Source organism: Acinonyx jubatus, chromosome B3, assembly GCF_027475565.1.
Source record: "Acinonyx jubatus isolate Ajub_Pintada_27869175 chromosome B3, VMU_Ajub_asm_v1.0, whole genome shotgun sequence".
Lineage (NCBI taxonomy): Eukaryota > Metazoa > Chordata > Mammalia > Carnivora > Felidae > Acinonyx > Acinonyx jubatus.
In genome coordinates this window covers 6,639,462-6,656,393 of record NC_069386.1, presented here as the reverse complement: position 1 = coordinate 6,656,393, position 16,932 = coordinate 6,639,462, and the positions used below count along the sequence as shown (strand labels likewise).

The following is a 16,932-nucleotide window of genomic DNA, read 5'->3' as shown; positions in this document are numbered from 1 at the left end:
GCCAGCAAGCGTGTGTGTGTGTGTGTGTCTTACACAAGAGCCAGAAGCACATCAGAGCACCAAGAGCTGCAGCGAACTAGAAGGCACACCACATCCGAAGTGAATGCCAGGCTTCCGGGAGCCAGTGAAGGTTCCTACCCCAGGAGGAGAGGTCTGACCACTGTGCAGATGGATTGGAGGGGTGATAAACAAAACACGAGTACCAGTTAGGAAACTCTTGCAAGCGTCTCTAATGATGGCGTGAGCAAAGTGTTTGAGGCCTCCAACACACCAGGCTTTGCATCTGTGCGTTCTCTGCGTTAGTCTCCACAAGGCCGTGGAGGCGGTCCTATTATCTCCATTTTACAGATGAGGGAACTGAGGCCCAGAGATCTCAACAAGTTGCCTCAGGTTGCTTGGAGCCAAGATGTGAACTCAGATCTTCCAGCCGGAGGCCCTGCGTTCCTCAGGACTCCACCCTGTTTAAACCAGGGGATCCCAGACTCCTGGGAGAGGCAGGCCAATGCATCCCGGTGCTGATGGCCACAGGTGAAGGAACAGGGGCGACATCAGGGGAGGGCAGTTTTGCTCCAGCAAGTTTCACACGCCAGCCAGGGCTGGCCCCCCAGACAGCGGTCAGGAATAAAAGCAAATCTGGGGAGGAGATGGTGAACGTCTACGGAAGTGGAAAGACTACCCAGGCGAGAGGAGCCGAGGGCAGGGGGAGCAGGAGTGAGGGCCCCAGGCTCTCCAGAGGGGGACTTTTAGAAGGCCGTGACCAACTCCTCCAAGGTCGCAGAGATGAGGAGGGTCTGGGTGGCTTCAGCTACTCCAGAGTGACCTCGGGGCTCCTGGGCCAGGTGGGGGCCTTGTGACGACTGCTCACCAGCCCCCATGGCCAGTCAGCCGATGAGACTGGCCCACAGCAAACATTCCATGCCATGAACGGGGGTTGTGGACCTGTAAGAGTGAAGCTCTCCGTTTCCCTTTATGGGCCTCCCAACTTCTAGCAAGGCTCACGGCCCAGTTGACTGGGGAGGTGGAAGCATCCCAGAGCACAGGTGCACTGAAAAGAAGCTCCTCCCACTGGCTGCTAGTCCCCAGGAGAGGCCAGAACAGGGTTGTCGACGGGAAAGGCTCCCCAGAGGGAGCCCAGATGCCGCCAACCAGCCAGAAGGACTGACTCCAAACACAATCCATGCAGCTCCACAGAAGAGGTCTCGGAGACGGGAGGGAGTGACCCGGCTGAAAGACCCCCAGGGGCGGGGAGCCCCAGTCCCCATTCAGAGACCGCAGGCTGGGCCTTTAGTCTGTTCCTGCCTGGCTAAAAATCGCTGGCAAGGGGAGCTCTCTGGAAGGAGCCACTTCCACACTAATTTTCCTCCCCAGGTTCCAGCAAAGCCACACCCTCCCTTTGGCAGCCATGTGGCCAGATCTGCTGCCTAGAGATGTATGTATATCCCAGCAAGGCTCCCAAAGTTTGTTCCAGAAAATTCACCTTGTGTTCCAAGGCCTAGGATACTAAGGTGGTTTTACATACCTTTCCCAGCTACTCGGTCCCTCCTCTACCTGCCAGCCCCCTTGTCCCCGATCACCAGGGGGTGGCCGGCACTGCCCCCCCAAAGCCTGCTTCCTGACTGCCCCTGCATTGGGGGGCAGGGTGGTGAGAGCAGAGCGGGTACCCCTGGAGCTTTCTGCGGCCCCACAGCCCTGCCAGCGGCCTCTCAGGAACTAGTGTGCTCAGCCAGGAGACCTCGTGACCACTTGGCTGAGCCCTGGCCCCTTCCACCCACACTGCACCCCACCGCTGGAGCCTCACACAGCTCTGAATGCAGCCCAGGTTCGCGGAGTTTCTAGCCGTTTCTCCGGCCCCTCACTCTGGAAGCGGAGAAAATGCTGAAGGGGAAAACCAACAGCCTCAGCCTCTCCTACTGGCACGGGAAGAGAGCAAAGGCATTCACGGAGACCGGCTGTGTGTGTGCCAGGCATCCCCTGGGCCCCTCACTGGGCAGCAGCTGTGGACCCCAAGGCTGCAGGAGTCGGTCTGGGGCAGGGAGAACGGAGAAGAGGCCCAGGCATGAGGACTCCATGGGACCCCCGACCCCCAATAGTCTCTCCCTTCTCGTAAGTTCTCCACAACCAGCAGGTGATACAAGAATACTGGTATCTGGAAGGCCTGAGGGGAGCGGGGGGGGGGGGGGGGGACAGCCCAGGCCAAAGCCCATGTGGACGGGGCAGTGATGAGCCACAGCAAGAGTTCAGGGGGTGATATAAATATATTTTGGAAGCTGCCTGTGTACTCTGGGGTAAAGAACCAGCACAGAGGGTGCCCCCCCCATGCCCACCCACCTCCACCCCTCTCTCCATAAGCCCGCCCCCCCCACTCCCCCCCTTCTGTTTCTTCTTAGGCTTCAGGACAAGGGTCAAGAGGGGCGGGTCTCCAGGGAGAGAAGAGGCACGTGGGAGGGGGGCTAGGTGGCAGCAGGAGGGTGGCAGCATCAGGCTAAGGGACAGGAGACCGTTATCTCCAGCCTGGCGCCTCAGGGCCTTCCTCCAGGGCCGTGGGAACGTGGGGTGTGGGAGAGAGTGCGGGGAAAACAGACTAGAACCAGGGATCCGAGGGGTGCAGGTAACTGACTCCCTACTTCACCCTTCCCTCTCCATCCCAGACCTACTCCACTCCCATGGTGTCTAAGAAAATGGGACGGCGTGAGGGCGGGGCGCCAGGGCCATGGGGGAGGGGGAGGGGAAGGAGGGGGGAGGGGAGAAGGAGAGAGGGGAGGTGACTGAAACCCCTGCCTCTCCTTCCCCCGTCACCTACAATCAGGAGGTGGGGTGGAGAAGGCCACAGGCCAACAGAAGGCCAGGAGGACCAGGTGAGGGCAGGCGCCCCGCGGCCCTTCGGGTGGCGCAGGCCGGGCCTACCGCTAGCAGCCCAGCAGCTCCACACGCAGGGTGATACGGTTGTGCCAGGCTACGGGCAGGACGCGCACAAAGCGAGCCAGGAAGGGCATCTCAAACATGTTCTTCTTGTGGGAATTGTTGTCCAAGTTGCCAGGGAAGATCTGGAGGGGGCAGGGGGGAGAGGGAGGCGGTCAGGAGGGCCAGCCCCTCCCCCCCCGAGCCTCAGGCCAGACTCAGAGGGTCCCCCCCACCCCAGAGGGGTGACAGAGGGTCAGCCGGACGGACACTCACCTTGCTGTCCAAGGCCCCCTGGTCCCTGTACTCGGTCCAGTTCATGCTGTTGTTACTGTAGGCCACCTTGTAGGCTGCCACATATTGGATGTGGCCAAAGTCTCGGGCCCCCTGGGTAATGATGCCCGTCACTTGCCTCTGGGTGCCCAAGTCAACCTACAGGAAAAATCAAGCACGTTTTCTTCGTTTAGACCATTCTCCCGGAAGGTGGAAACAGGCAGACATGCTGGGGCATGACTTCTAGTTTCGGGAAAGCGATTTCATTTGGTACAACCTCAGTTACCCCATCTATTAAATGGGCATAAATCCTACCATCTACTTTGTCAGACACGGTTAGACGCATCGCTGCAGTGAAGCTACGTTTCAGAGCGGGGGCCTTGGCCAACCCGTAGCCCATCCTCCCCACCCCTCAGTACAATGAGAACAAGGACAGAAGAGTCCACGGCCGGCTCCTGGGTGTCCTGTGGGGCTGTCCACAGCCTGGCCTTAATCCCGAGGGAGTCCAGATGGAGGCAGCTCCTCGCAGAACCTGGCTGCACAGGCTAATGGCTCCTTGGGACCTAGAGACAAAATCCCTGCCCACCCCTTCCCCCACCCCCCAGTCCCTGCCCACCCTGGGGAGCCTGCCTTCTGTACCCGGACAGGCAGTCCCAATGCCCGGGTGGCAGCAGGTGAGGCCCAGGCAAATCCTTGCCCTGCCAGGACTGTTTCCTCGTCTATAAAGTGAGCAGAGAGTCTGGTTTTCTGTGACCCTCATGCTTCCCAATCTCCTGAAATCCAAGGGCTGCCCCACAGTGTGTCCTCACACGCCAAGTCAGAAAAATCCTGGGGTGAGCCTGCCTGGGTCAGATGGCCCTCCTCTGTCCCCTACTGTCCATGGGCTCAGCCTTATCACCCTGGAGCAGCTGGTGGAGATGGCCCAACTGCCCCCCCCCCCCACACACACACACACGTCCTTTCTGTGCCTGGGGCTTGGGGCCTTCGTGGAAATAGCCCTGAACTCCCCCACCCTCCCCCTCTGGAATTGCAGAATCAGGAGAAGGTAGGGCATGTGGGAGAAAAAAAACAAAGCAGAAGGAAAACAAGGCTTTTTCAGACACTCCCTCTTGGGGAGCAGAAGCCTGGGGTGGAGGGGGTCAACGATCAGCAGCCCAACTCCAGCCCTTGCCCTTGCCCTTGCCCTTGCCCTTGCCCTTGCCCTTGCCCTGCATCCTGACCCACCTGCAGCCACTCAGAGGCATCATTGGTCTGGGCGGTCCAGGCGTTGAACTTGCCCTGCTTGTCCAGCCTCGCGTAAAAGGGATACCAGCTGAAGGCATTCAGGCCCCAGGTCCTGTAGATGCTGGAGGCCGTGATCTGCCTGTCGGGGATGGTGTTGTCCTTCATGCCCAGGGGTTCAGCACATCCTGCCGGCAAAGGGGTTTGCCACCCAGGTCAGCATCCACAGCCTCCCACAAGTGTGAGCAAGAGAAGACCAGGGGAGGAACTCCGTGGGGTCCCGACTGGCCCCTGGCATCCTCTTGGACAGAGGGAAACCCCTTCCACCTTTGAGAGCCAACTTTCTCTCTGCCCACCTCGCCTGCTCACCTCTGCCAGCTGTGCCCTCCATACCCAGTCCTACCCTCACTTGTCCTTCAGAGGACCCACCACCTTTCCCATCTACACGAGGGCAGGCCCTGCCACGACCTCCCTTCCCTCCTCTAACGCCTGCCTCATGAGACCCCTCCTCCAAGAAGCCTGCCCTGACCACCTCACTTGGGCGGGACTCGGCACTGCCTGTCACTCCTACGGTACAGCTGTGGTCTAGGAGGCTGAGGCCTGCAACTGTGGTCAAGAACCTCAGCAGCTGGCATCTCCATCCAGCGCTCATGTCTGTCATTTGATCTACCACGAAAAACCTGAAAGCCACTATCAGCAACCCCGTTCTACCGAATGAATGAAACTGAGGCTGAGTCCTTAAGCACTGTGCCCACGACACACACACACACACACGCAAACTCATCACCACACCACTGTGGCATCATCGCCACCATCCACGCCCCTTTGCAGAGCCAGGAAGGCAGGCCTGCTGGCGACCCAGTGACGGACGGGACAACACTATCCCCCTCCAGCAGGTGGCAGTCACAGAAGTCCGAACTCCTGGGACTCACGGTGGATCCTGTATCCTGCCCCAGCAGCCCCTCACTGAGTGCCCACCAGGGGGCCTCCCCACACCCAACACTGGGGGCCTCCTCACCAGGGCTCCGCGGTGGGCCCAGCGGCACTGCACTATTCCTCTGCACCTGCAGGTGGCGGTAGCAGTTAGGGACGGGCAGGAGATAACCCACCCACCCCCCCCCGCCCCCCCAAGAGAAGGATGGGCGTGTGTCACACCTGGCAGAATCCTTACTCCAGTCTGTCCTTGTGGGGAATTTGGGGGTGGGGGGAAGTGGGCCTGGAAAGCCACGCCTCCACCTGGAAGCAAGTATATGGCTCTTTACATCCCTGTCTCCCCAGACACTTGCACATTTGCCCCTGAAGACATTTGCCTCCTGGGGCGCCTGGGTGGCTCAGTAGGTTGAGCGTCAGTCACACTTCCACTCAGGTCATGATCTCACAGTTCGTGAGTTCGAGCCCCGTGTCAGGCTCTCTGCTATCAGCGCAGAGCCCTCTTTGGAACCTCTGTCCTCTCTCTCTCTCTCTCTCTCTCTCTCTCAAACTTAAAAAAAGAAATGGAAGTAATATATTTATTTTAAAAAGACCTTTGCTTCCCAGGTGTGCCCACACCTGCTAACGCAACATCTCCTCGTGATGGTGGTGCCCCAGGTGACCCCCATGCTCCTCCCACAAAGAGAGCCCCCAGGGCTGGAAGCGGGTCGTTCCCAGGCCAAGGCCCGGGGCGGCTTTGCAGAGGATGCCAGGTTGGCATCCTATGCTCAAGGTGGACCCTCCTACAAAACTGTTTCCCTGCCATTCACGCCCTCTCACCTCTGGGCGTCCTGAGGAAGTCAAACAGCCCTCCGAGGAAAATGCAGTTGGGAGGGGCCCTGAGCCAAGGGCCCAGACTCTCCGCTCGGTCACTGACCCTGGGAAGGCCCCCCCGCCCCCCAGAGAAGTGTTCCTCCTGCATCAACCCAGGATCTTGTTAAAATGAAGACTGTTTCCGTAGGGCTAGGGCGGGACTGGCACCCACATTGCTATAAGCTCCCAGGTGATGCTCCTACTACTGGGTCCACGGAGGGCACTTTATGAGCAGAGGACTGTCAGCCACCCAACCCAGTGAGTCTACAACCTGATCCAAGCCATCTTCCCCCATCTCTTCCCACGGGGCTCCCCTCACACACAATGGCCCTCTGCCTTCACTCTCCCCATACAACCTAGGGGATCCCTTCTAGACACACTCCAGTCATGTCCTATTAGCACTCCCCTTACCCCCACATGGCTGCCCCTTGTTCTGAGCATACAGACCCGGATCATTAAAATGATCCATACGGCCCCTAACTTGTCTGAGACCTCTCTCCATCCACCTCTCCAGCCTCCCCACCCAATAAGCTACCCCTCACTCTCTAGGCTCCAGCCCCACTGGCCTGCCTTTTATCCTTAAACATGCCCCAGGGCCTTTGTACCTGCCAGCCCGGAATGCTCTTTCCACGTTCTTCACGTGGCTTGCTCTCTGTCATACAAACCTCCATTCAAAAACCGTCCCAACAGGGCAATCCTCATGCCCAGGCCTCAGGGCCACACATGTGCACACAGGTACACACACCTGCACACACCAACATTCCAGCCCACTGGAATGCCGACTAGGGAAAGGAGAACTAGACCTCGAGGAGAGCAGACAGGCCAGCTTCCACAGCTTGCCAGGCTTACCCTCTCTTGGCCTAGGAGGGAGCCATCTGGGATAGGACATTGCAGGCAACTTTAATAGCCAAAGGCTGCAGAGCCCCCAGCCCTGTCTGCCTGGTACCAAGAGCCTACGTTTCCTTTTATCAGAAGATTGTCTTAACTCCCCATTTAAACAAGAAGGCTCAAAAAGGCAATGACCCTGTGACTGGGGACACGTGATGGCTTAAGTTCATACTTTAAAAGGGTGGGTCTGGGGTAAGACCAGAAAGGCAGAGGAGCCTAGGGAGCCTTACAGTTCCGCCAGTGGCCAGCAGGTGGCGCTATAGCTGCAAAGAGGGGGAAATACCCAGACCTCGGGGAGCACCCCAACCCCTGCAGCCTGGGGGGTCCAGACATCAATTTTTCCTGCTCATCAGAAACCTGTCCCTTTCTGGTACCCCCCCGTCCCTCCACCTGGGAATATCTCTGGAAAGGGCAGCAGAAAGCACCAGCTCCAGCCCTATGTCCCTAGAAGCCTCCATGTTTCTCCTGAATGATGAGTACAGGAGATATGGGGCGGAGGGGGGGGGCAGGGAGCACTAGGTGGGTGGGTGTCAAAAGCCCAGGGATCTAGACCAAGTTTTAATCCCTACCAGCCTGTGAGCCCTTGACAGATAATTTATCTGGGCCTCACTTTCCTTATTCATTCACTAGTTCATTAAATGTTTGAACAGAAGCACTTGGGTGGCTCAGTTGAGCATCCAACTTCGGCTCGGGTCATGATCCTGCAGTTTGTGAGTTTGAGCCCCACACTGGGCTTTGACACTGACGGCTCAGAGCTGGATTCTCTCTCTCCCTCTCAGTCTGCCCCTCCCCCACTCACGCTCTCTCAAAAATTTTTGAGCAAGCATGACAGAACAGGGAAGGGGCAGAGAGAGGGAGACCCAGAATCCAAAGCAGGCTCCAGGCTCCAAGCTGTCAGCACAGAGCCCGATGCGGGGCTCAAACTCCCAGACTGGGAGATCCTGACCTGAGCCGAAGTCGGACGCTTAACCAATTAGCCACACAGGCGCCCCACCCCCACCCAAACTTTTTTAAATGTTTACTGAACATCTATGATCCAGGCCCTGGGAATACAGTGAACAAAACAGACTTCCCACCCTCATGGAGCCAACATTGGAAAAACCTAGTGCTATGTGGTCTGGAAGTTCAAGGAACCAATCAGAAGAAGTGAAAGCCCTTTGAAAACTGAAGTGGTCTTTTTTTTTTCTCTAACCAACCAAGACGCCCAGGGTTGGCAGATAGCAGACACCTAGGCGAGACCGCCGAGGGCCCGGTAACCCGTCTAGTGCGCATCTCCTGTGTGAGCCCGGGTCCCCGGGCCTTGTGCCGCCCTACCCAGCTCATCCTGGCTGAGAAAAGACGGAGCAGGGAAGGCCATCTCTTAGCATTGACCACAGCCCCCAGCACTCACCATTCAACTCGCATCCAAGGAGCTCGAAACGGAGGGTACAGCCCCGGTGGCAGGTGATGGGCACCAGCCGCACATACTGCACCTCCAGAGGGAAGTCAAACAGGTTGACCTTCAGGCCGCTGTTGTCCGTATTACCCACAAACAGCTAGGAGGAAAGAAGATCGGAAGGATGGGTCAGTGGGGGCAGTCCACCTTTCTGGGCTTGCCTCACCTTCCTCTTCAGCCCTGGGAGGCAGAGGTGGGGCTTAGCAGAGCCGGCAGGGGGTCAGCTCTTCCTCTGGCCACGCAGAGCTCTCAACACAGGTTCCCCTTCTCCCCCCACCTTTCTTGGTCATCATGGGGCCTGGGCAGAAACCCTGGTCTTTCACACAGGGCCACCTGGAATCTCTAGGGTGCCTCTGCAAATTAGAAAAAGGCACTCCTGTCTCAAGACACTTTATTATAATACCCCACAGACAGAAGTATACAAACATGATGTCTACATTCCGAACGGTGCTCACTTCGTAATGACATCCTCGAGCAATGTACAACCTGCACAACTGCCCATGGTGGCCCTGAAGGCTCAGAATGCATCCCACCTCCACCACTCCAGCCATCCTCAACAAGTCACATTGAACCTTTCTGACTCTTATTCTCACCTGTAAAATGGGGGGGGGGAAGGGTATTGTAACCACAGAACACGGGCATAATCCAGGTTTCCCAATATCTGGGAACCAAGGAGCAACGGCAGACCCACCTCATGGCTAATCAATCACACAGGGTACACTCACTTCACTGGGAACCCTCAAACCGCTCTGGAGCCCCAGAGGGTACAGACCACAGCCCTTCTCTTACAGCCCTCACCTTGTCTCCTGACCCCTCCGCGCTCTGGATAAACTGGAACTTGCGTCCGTTGAGGCTGTAGGCCACCTTGAAAGTCTTCAGGTACTCGGCGTTGCTTGCTCGGCTGGCACCCTGTGTCACCACGCCCGTCACCCACATCTTCCGTACCAGGTTCACCTGTACCCAAGGCGGAGATGACAGGACCCTCATCTCCCGGCTTCGTTATGCTCCCTCTGCTCCCCACCCACCCAGAGTGGGAGCAACCAAGTAGGACAAAGGAGTGGGGACCTTCTCATCTGGGCCTCTCAGAGCTTTGGGCCCAGTGCTCAGAGGGGCACCCGAAGAGGGACGAGGCCCCAAAGGCTTCACCCAATGCAAACAGCCCCTCCACAGCCTGGGGTCTGCTCCTCCTCGTCCAGCCCGCCCCCACCCCCACCCCCACCCCCACCCCCACCCCCACCCCCAGGCTGCCCTCCACTTACAGATACTTCACCTGTGGGAACCACTGCCTTGCTACCTGGACCCCGGTTATGACCCCAGAGTGGTGACCCCCCCCCCCCCGCCACTCCATGCAGACATCCTCGTCTCACCCTGTCCCCTCCCGTGACTCTGCCCACCCTAGAGGCATTCTTTCTGTACCTGGATCCAGGGATTCTTGTCATAGTTGCTGGCTGTCCAAGCGTTGACAATGCCCGTGCGGTGCAGGCGGGCCAGCTCTGGGGCCCAGCGCTGTAAACCCATGAAGCCCAAGTACACAGACGAGGCAGAGATCTGCGAGTCGGAAATGGCACCCGTCTCCATGCCCAGCGGCATGGCGCAGGCTACGGGGGGAGGGGCGGGGAGAGGGGGACGTGGCTGTCAGGCGGCCACCCGAGCCCCAGAGGACCAGAAAACAACACAGTGTGGCCTCCGCTGAGACTCAGAGCAGAGACCCGGAAAGCACTACGAGGGCCCGAGAAAGGTGCACGGTGAGGAAGAGGGTGGGCCAGACGCTCGGGGGGTTGGGGCGTGGGGAGCCAGGGCCGCCAGGAGGTGCCAGGCTGGCACTCGTGGTGTCTCCAGAATCTCCTGCAAGGCTGTGGTAGGTGGTCTTGTCTTTACGGGGCATCTAGCAGCAACTATGGGGGAGTGGGGGGCAGGCAGGGACTGGACCAGCGGGAGAGAATACCAGTGTGGCCTGCTCTCCTTCAGGGTCCCCAGCCCACCAGGAGGCCCACCTGGTCCAGCCCCACCCCTGGCTCCCCCAGGATGGCTTTGGGAGGCAGGCACGTCAGGTGGCAGGGAACAGTACCTGTTTTGCACACAAAGCAGTAAACAAATCTGCCTGGACTTTTCTACAATCCCACTGGCAGGACTTTCTGGGTGGGGCGTGAATGCCATCCTGTTTTCTCTCCTGTTCTTCACGCCTTCCAACTACTGGTCATGACCCAGCCATCTGCGAAGTTGCTCCCGGCCAAGGGGCCGTCACCTTCACCATTATCCCAGGGATGTGGTCCGAGGGGGCCGGGCCCCTCTTATCCCCCAAACAGAGAAGCCAGGGACAGACCTACTCTTGCTACAACACCCCAGGTTCATGCTGAGCTCAGTGCTATGACACTCTCGCAGGAAAGGGAGACCAGGCAGCCAAAATCAGAGCTGGGGGGAGGAGGGGTGGGGGGAGGGGAAGGGAGGGATGTTGAGCAGGGATTTGCACCCAGGTCTGTCCTCACACCCCACATGTTCACACTCTAAGGGACCCAAACGTGCATTCTTTGGGCCTGTGGGGTCCTTGTGGGCTCCAAGAAAACATACCACCTGACCAACACGGAGGGGCTGCGACGGCCCCTGGGGGCCTCCCCTGCCTTTGTGGTTCTCCCCTGCCTTCTGCCCCAGGAGCTGCCGTGTCCAACCCGGGGCAGACCCCAGGCCACGAAGCAGGAGGCTAGGTGTGCGTAATTCCAATTCAGGTACACCCATGGTTACCTTGGTTCCCAGCACGGTAATTAGTGGGCACAGCTGACCCCACCCAGGGCCCTGTCTGCCTTAGCGACCCCCCACCACGCATGCACACACGCACACACATTCCCCCACCCAGGATCTCAAAGACCTTGGCCTTAGCCCACAGACCCAGGGACAGCCCCTGGGTGCCACCTCCTCTGAGGTGAGTGGAATCGAAGGCACTTTGCCTGCTCTCCTCCAGGCCCCGCACCCCCCCCAAGTGGCCCAGCACCCCATCCTCCTCCTCCTCTTCCTCCTCCTCCTCCTCCTCCTCCTCCTCCTGCCGGTCAGCGAACCACAGAGAACATCCCCACATCTGCCTGAAGGAGAACCACCTGCCCCTGTCCAAGACGCTTAGTGACAGGCCCACCGGACCGAAGAAACCGGACATCCCTAAGAAGTGGACTCCCCCACCCCCAGCAGGAGAGGAAGAGTCCCAGCTTGGTAGGAGGGACTCCAGCTGGGCCAGGAGGGAGGACGCGTGGACAGCCACCGCCAGCACTGCAGGCTGGGCACCCACCCAGGGCCATTCTGTGGCTGAGTGGATAACCAAGCAGGCCCGGCAGGTCAGCCCCTCTGCAAACGCCAGGCCTCTGACCGCCTGACCATGAGGGGACGGCCCAGCCTGCCCAGGCCCCTCCCTCCTCCCTGAGCTCTGTGATGAGGCCACAGTCAAACTTGGGCCAGGACCTATCAGACTCTAAGGCCCAAGCCTTACTTCCTGAGCTGCTGGGCCTAAAGATTAAGGAATGTGTTTGCTGGGGCGCCTGGGCGGCTCAGTTGGTTAAGCGTCTGACTTCGGCTCAGGTCGTGATCTCATGGTTTGTGGGTTCGAGCCCCGCGTCGGGCTCTGTGCTGACCGCTCAGAGCCTGGAGCCTGCGTCCGATTCTGTGTCTCCCTCTCTCTCTGCCCCTCCCCCACTCTCTCTCTCTCTCTCTCTCTCTCTCTCTCTCTCTCTCTCACACACACACACAAATAAACACGTAAAGAAACCAAAAAAGAAAAAGAAATGTTTGTTTTCCCCTCTTGGCAGAAAACTCTCAAGACTTAACCCTAATGCTATGTATCTGGTTCACGGTGACCTAGGAAAGGGTATTGCCATGACCTCTGGGGTTACCGCCACCCTTTCCACCCCCCCCCATGCCCCCTACAGTGACATCAGGCCTAGCCTGTGGTGGAGAACAGAAGGCTGAGCAGGAATTCGCCTGGGACAACAGGACCGCTCATTCCCCTAACATGGCCTAACTCTGAGGCTCTGTCAACCCCCATCTACCAGAGGAGGCCCTGATGCAGGGAGTGAGGCCAGCGCGTGGCCTGAGCTGCTCAGGATGCCCCCCCCCCCATAAGAGCATTCACCCCCAGATACTCACTGATCTCACAGTGGACACCTGTGTAGCCATGAGGGCACTTGCAGATGTACTGGGTGAAGATGTCCCCCCGGTGTTCGTCCTTGATCACCTGGCATTCAGCATCATTGTAGCAGGGGTTTGGGTTACAAGGACCTAGGGGTGAGGAGGCAGGTAAGATGGGCAATGGATGAGGAAGGAGCTGGGGACGGAGACAGCAGCAGCAGCAGGTGCCCGAAAGGATCCTCTGTGCAAACTCAGCCCCATGCCCGCCTCCCCCCCTCCCCCCTCCCCCCTCCCCCTGACGGAGTCTGGGCCAGCCTGGGGCCGAGAAGGGGCATAGGTAGGCGAATCAGTCCAAGTGAGGGAAGCACCCAGTTTTCCAACTGGCATGGGGAGTTTCCAGGGAAGTGCCGGCTGACGGCGGGAGAGGTACAGGGGACCATCGCTCACTAGGGCTGCAGCCGGGAGCCGGGTGCAGAGTGGGGGGCATGGCCCAGGCAGGTACCTTTCTCGGTCTCATTGCAGATGATGCCTGTGAAGCCTTCAGGGCAGAGGCAGTAGAAAGGGGTGTTGTCCCGGCCCAACAGGCAGGTCCCACCATTCAGGCACTGGCTAGAGTCACAGAAGTCACCTGCAATGGCAGCCCGGACTCATTCAGTGAATACTGGGGTGGGGCAAGGGGAGAGCTGTGTGCATGCCGCGTTCCTGAGACCGAGAACCCAGGTGTGGTCCAGGCTTCAAGGAGCCACTGGAAAGAGGGGGACGGTCACTAGGTGATGCGGAGGCTTCGGGAGCTCTGACAGAAGCCTGCAGGAAGGGCCACTGGAGGTGTGGTTCCTACCAGAGTCGGAAGCTTGGCAGAGGGACATGTGAGCTGGGTCTAAAAGACAGAGTGGAGTGTGCCAGAACGGGGAGTGAGGAAAGAACATTCTAATGATGAGCAGAAGCACAGGGGGGCATGGTAAGTGGGAAACAGGGAGACAGCTGAAAAGGTAGGGGCCCAGACCCGCAGGGACCTTAGGACTGACAAGCTCCGACTTGGCGTCCCGCAAACCAGGGGCTCTTAACCTCCCTTCAGCTTCCACCGTTTTCTACCGGGGCAGGGGGGAATCAGAGTCTCAAGTGTGAGGGGGCAGTGGGGAAGCCATTTCCCATCCTGGGAAGGAGAATGGAAAAAAGGCCATCTGCAGAGACGTGTGGATGGGCTCCCCCGGGGCAGGCAGGTGTCTTGGGGCTACACAATACCCCTCTGGCTCCGGGGTGGGAATGTGACAGGAGTGGGTAAGGTGAGAGGCCTGGAGAGCATCTAGGAGGCTGTCACAGGCCTCCTAGTGACAGAGGAAGTCAGATGAAGGGGTGAGGGGGCCGGGCAGAGTTGAGAAACACTGCTGACACAGGAGAAGGGCTGGAGAGGTCTTCACAGCTTCTGGCTGGGGGCCTGGGTGACAGATGTGAGCTTATTCGTGCAGCCACCAGGCCAACCAGGCGGGCGGGGGACCTTCTGGCTGACCTTGGCATCCCAGAAGACCCGACCCCATCATTTGGGGTAAGACATCAGAAATCATTTTTCCTCCCCACGGAGTCATGCCATCCCAGACCAGGGGGCCCTCCTGAAATCTCAAAGTGCCAGAGAGCTGGGCCCAGCTCCAGCTCCAGCTCCGGAGAAGGGAACAGAGGGGAACAGGGATCAGCATTAGTGAGCACCTCAGAGCTCCACCTCAGCCCCCGCCTGGGAGCTTAAGGCGGCTCCCAATGAGCTATTAGTCACTGGCTTTAAATAGCAGGTTAATCCCTCCTGACCTGGTAGACTGCAAACACTGCCACAGACAGAGGCTTGGGAATGGCCAGAATCCTGGGCCACTGTCCCAACAAAATCCAACTCCTCCTGCCCCCCCCCCCACCCACCACCACCACCACCACCACCCACCCCCTCTCTCCTTTCTGCTCCGGGGCAAAGCAGTCTGGTTCCCCTAGGATGAAAAGGAAAGTGAAAGGTGGCCCTGACCCCACATCGCCTGACTCACCTGCGCACAGCACGCAAGGTGCTTCCCCGTTCCAGGAAAAGCCAGGTCACCCTGTACAAAGCTACCTTTGGGATTTCTGAGTCCTGCCTTCTGGGAGATTTCCCCAGGGACATTTTGTGGGGACAGAGAGGAGTGGAAACGGACTCTTCCGAGATCCAGCTGTCTCTCCCGGTTTCTGGGAGAGCCACCAGCGCCCAGTGCCCAAGGGCCTGGGAGCTTGAAGTGCCCTTAAGCCTAAGGCTCCAGGCCCTGGGGGTCAGACTGTCACAGGGAGGCAGCTCTAGGCCTCAGCTTTGTCCCCCCTTCCCCTTGCTTTCTTTGAGAAAACGATGCAGCGGGTGCCCCAAGAGCGCCCACCATGGGCACCTTTTCCCAGCCCTGGAGGAGGCTGTGCGGGCCCCTCGAGAAGGGGATGGTGCATCCCCGGGACCAGCCTGCCGGAGGCCCAGCTGTGCGCGGGAGGCCTCCTGGGCGGGGGCGGAGCCAGGAAGATACAGCAGCACGCCAAGGCCACGGGAGGGAGTCAGGAGCCACCAGCCCCGGGGGCAGCCCTCTCCAAGTCCCTCCCCGGGCTCTTAGCCCCCTTCGGGGCCCCACCTAGAGCCCCGGCCCTTCCTCCGCCTCCCCAGCCCTCGCTTATCCGACCAGATACCTACAAGCGGGGATGCAAAATTCCAATGAACAGACCGGCCGCCAGCGCTTGGGAGGGATTTGCCAGGGAAAGTTTGGCTGGACGAGTCTTCTCAATACAAGAGTCCTAGAAACTTCCAGGTGGAAGACGCGCGAAAGTCACGCACAGTTCAATGGCCTCATTTTACAGATGGGAAAAGAGAGACCCTACACAGCAGATTCCATTGTTATGTGTAAGCCGCATCCCTGGGGACCGTTGGGCTGTCACCCGGTGTCCCCGGTCCCCGCCCAACTCTCAAGCCTGTATCACTGGCCAAGAACGCCCGGGCGCTGAGACCGCAGGAGAGGCCGAGCGCATCCCCGCCGGCGGGCGGGACGCGGCCGGAGAAGTCGCCCCTCCGCACGGCCCCGGCTCTTTGCCCAAGTTTGTAAACAGTGGAGGTGGAGGGAGGGCGCCGCGGCGAACTTCCGAGCGGCGCGGAGAGGAGGGGCGAGGGCCAGAGGGCGGTGCGATCGACTCACCGGAGAAGGCCAAGAGTCCCGAGGCGCAGAGGAGCGCGCCGCAGAGCGCGGCCAGCAGGCGGGGGCCCGGCATGCCTTGGGGACGCGGGCGCGGGACCGGGCGCTTCGGCCGTGCACACCGCGGGCTCTCACTCCGGCTCCCGGACGGGAATAAATCAGGCAGCGCCGCCCCGCCCCCGGCCCGGGTGCTCCGCCCAGGCCCTCGGGAGGCGGACCCGGGGCGGGGCTCCGCGGCCAGCGAGGGAAGTGGGGGGGCACCCGGGGTTCCGCGCCCCTGCCTCCTGCCCGGGGCCGCGCCCGGCATCCCTCGTGGGCTGGGCCCGAGTCCTGAGCCGACTGGACAGGGAAAGGCTCAGAGGGAGCTGTTTGGTGTTCCGTTTTTTAAGACTTAAGAAAAGATGCTTAGCCCTTATTCATAACGAGAAAAATGCAAATTAAAAATACAGTGAGTGCCAGGTTTTGCTTATCAGATTGGCAAGGGTCGAATTATTAGCACACTGTTAGTGCGAGGCTGTGAGAACAGGCCGAAGCATGCGTTGTGGGAGGCACTATAAATTGGTTCAGCTTCTCCAGACAGCTGCCTGGTAATACCTATCCAAGTGACCAACGCGGAGACCCTGAGACCCAGCAATTCCACTTACAGGATTCTTTCGATCCAGATTCACATGTGTATAATGCCATGCACACAAAGATGTCCTAGCATATCAGAGCGGCATTTTTTGAAATGATAAAAGGCTAAAAAGGGAAACGACAAACTTTTTCTATAAAGAGTCCTATAGAAAAGATTTTAGGATTTGTAGGCTGTAAGGTCTCCAGGGCAACTGTTCACCTGTTCACCAACTTAGCAGGTAAGCGGCTACGGTCTCCGAGGACAGGAGCACAGTGGTTGCCCTTTTTAAGGGGAAGGAAACCAGGGGGTCGGGGTAGGAAGAGACTCCTTTGTTACATTGCCTTTTATCTAAATGATTCTTTTTTTATCGTATGTAAATATTACATATTCGCAAATAAATAATTTTAATAGAATTCCAGTCATATTAGCCTAAAAGAGAAAGAAACAAAATCCAGACATCTCCCTTACCAGCTATGTTGAGACCTAGGTTAGGACTAGAATTAGACCTAACCACTGGCAGGAGGCCCTTCTTAAAACTGTGCAGA

The 16,932-nt window shown here is 58.8% G+C and overlaps 1 protein-coding gene across 2 annotated transcripts; it reads right to left on the bottom strand.

Moving 5' to 3' along the window:
• Nucleotides 1-4: 4 nt before the first annotated feature.
• On the bottom strand, nt 5-15,923 carry MFGE8 (milk fat globule EGF and factor V/VIII domain containing). 2 transcript variants are annotated; one of them, XM_027068026.2, is made up of 9 exons: nt 15,778-15,923; nt 13,107-13,232; nt 12,623-12,754; nt 9,914-10,095; nt 9,296-9,451; nt 8,453-8,597; nt 4,396-4,580; nt 3,175-3,330; nt 5-3,044 (listed from the first exon to the last, which is right to left on the bottom strand). In XM_027068026.2, exons 1-9 carry the CDS (start codon nt 15,848-15,850, stop codon nt 2,907-2,909), a joined length of 1,293 nt encoding a protein of 430 aa, XP_026923827.1. In that variant the 5' UTR covers nt 15,851-15,923; the 3' UTR covers nt 5-2,906. The 2 variants fall into 2 exon arrangements, with proteins under 2 accessions (XP_026923827.1, XP_026923828.1); XM_027068027.2 differs by lacking the exon at nt 13,107-13,232 and having other exon boundaries at nt 15,778-15,920.
• Nucleotides 15,924-16,932: the final 1,009 nt, after the last annotated feature.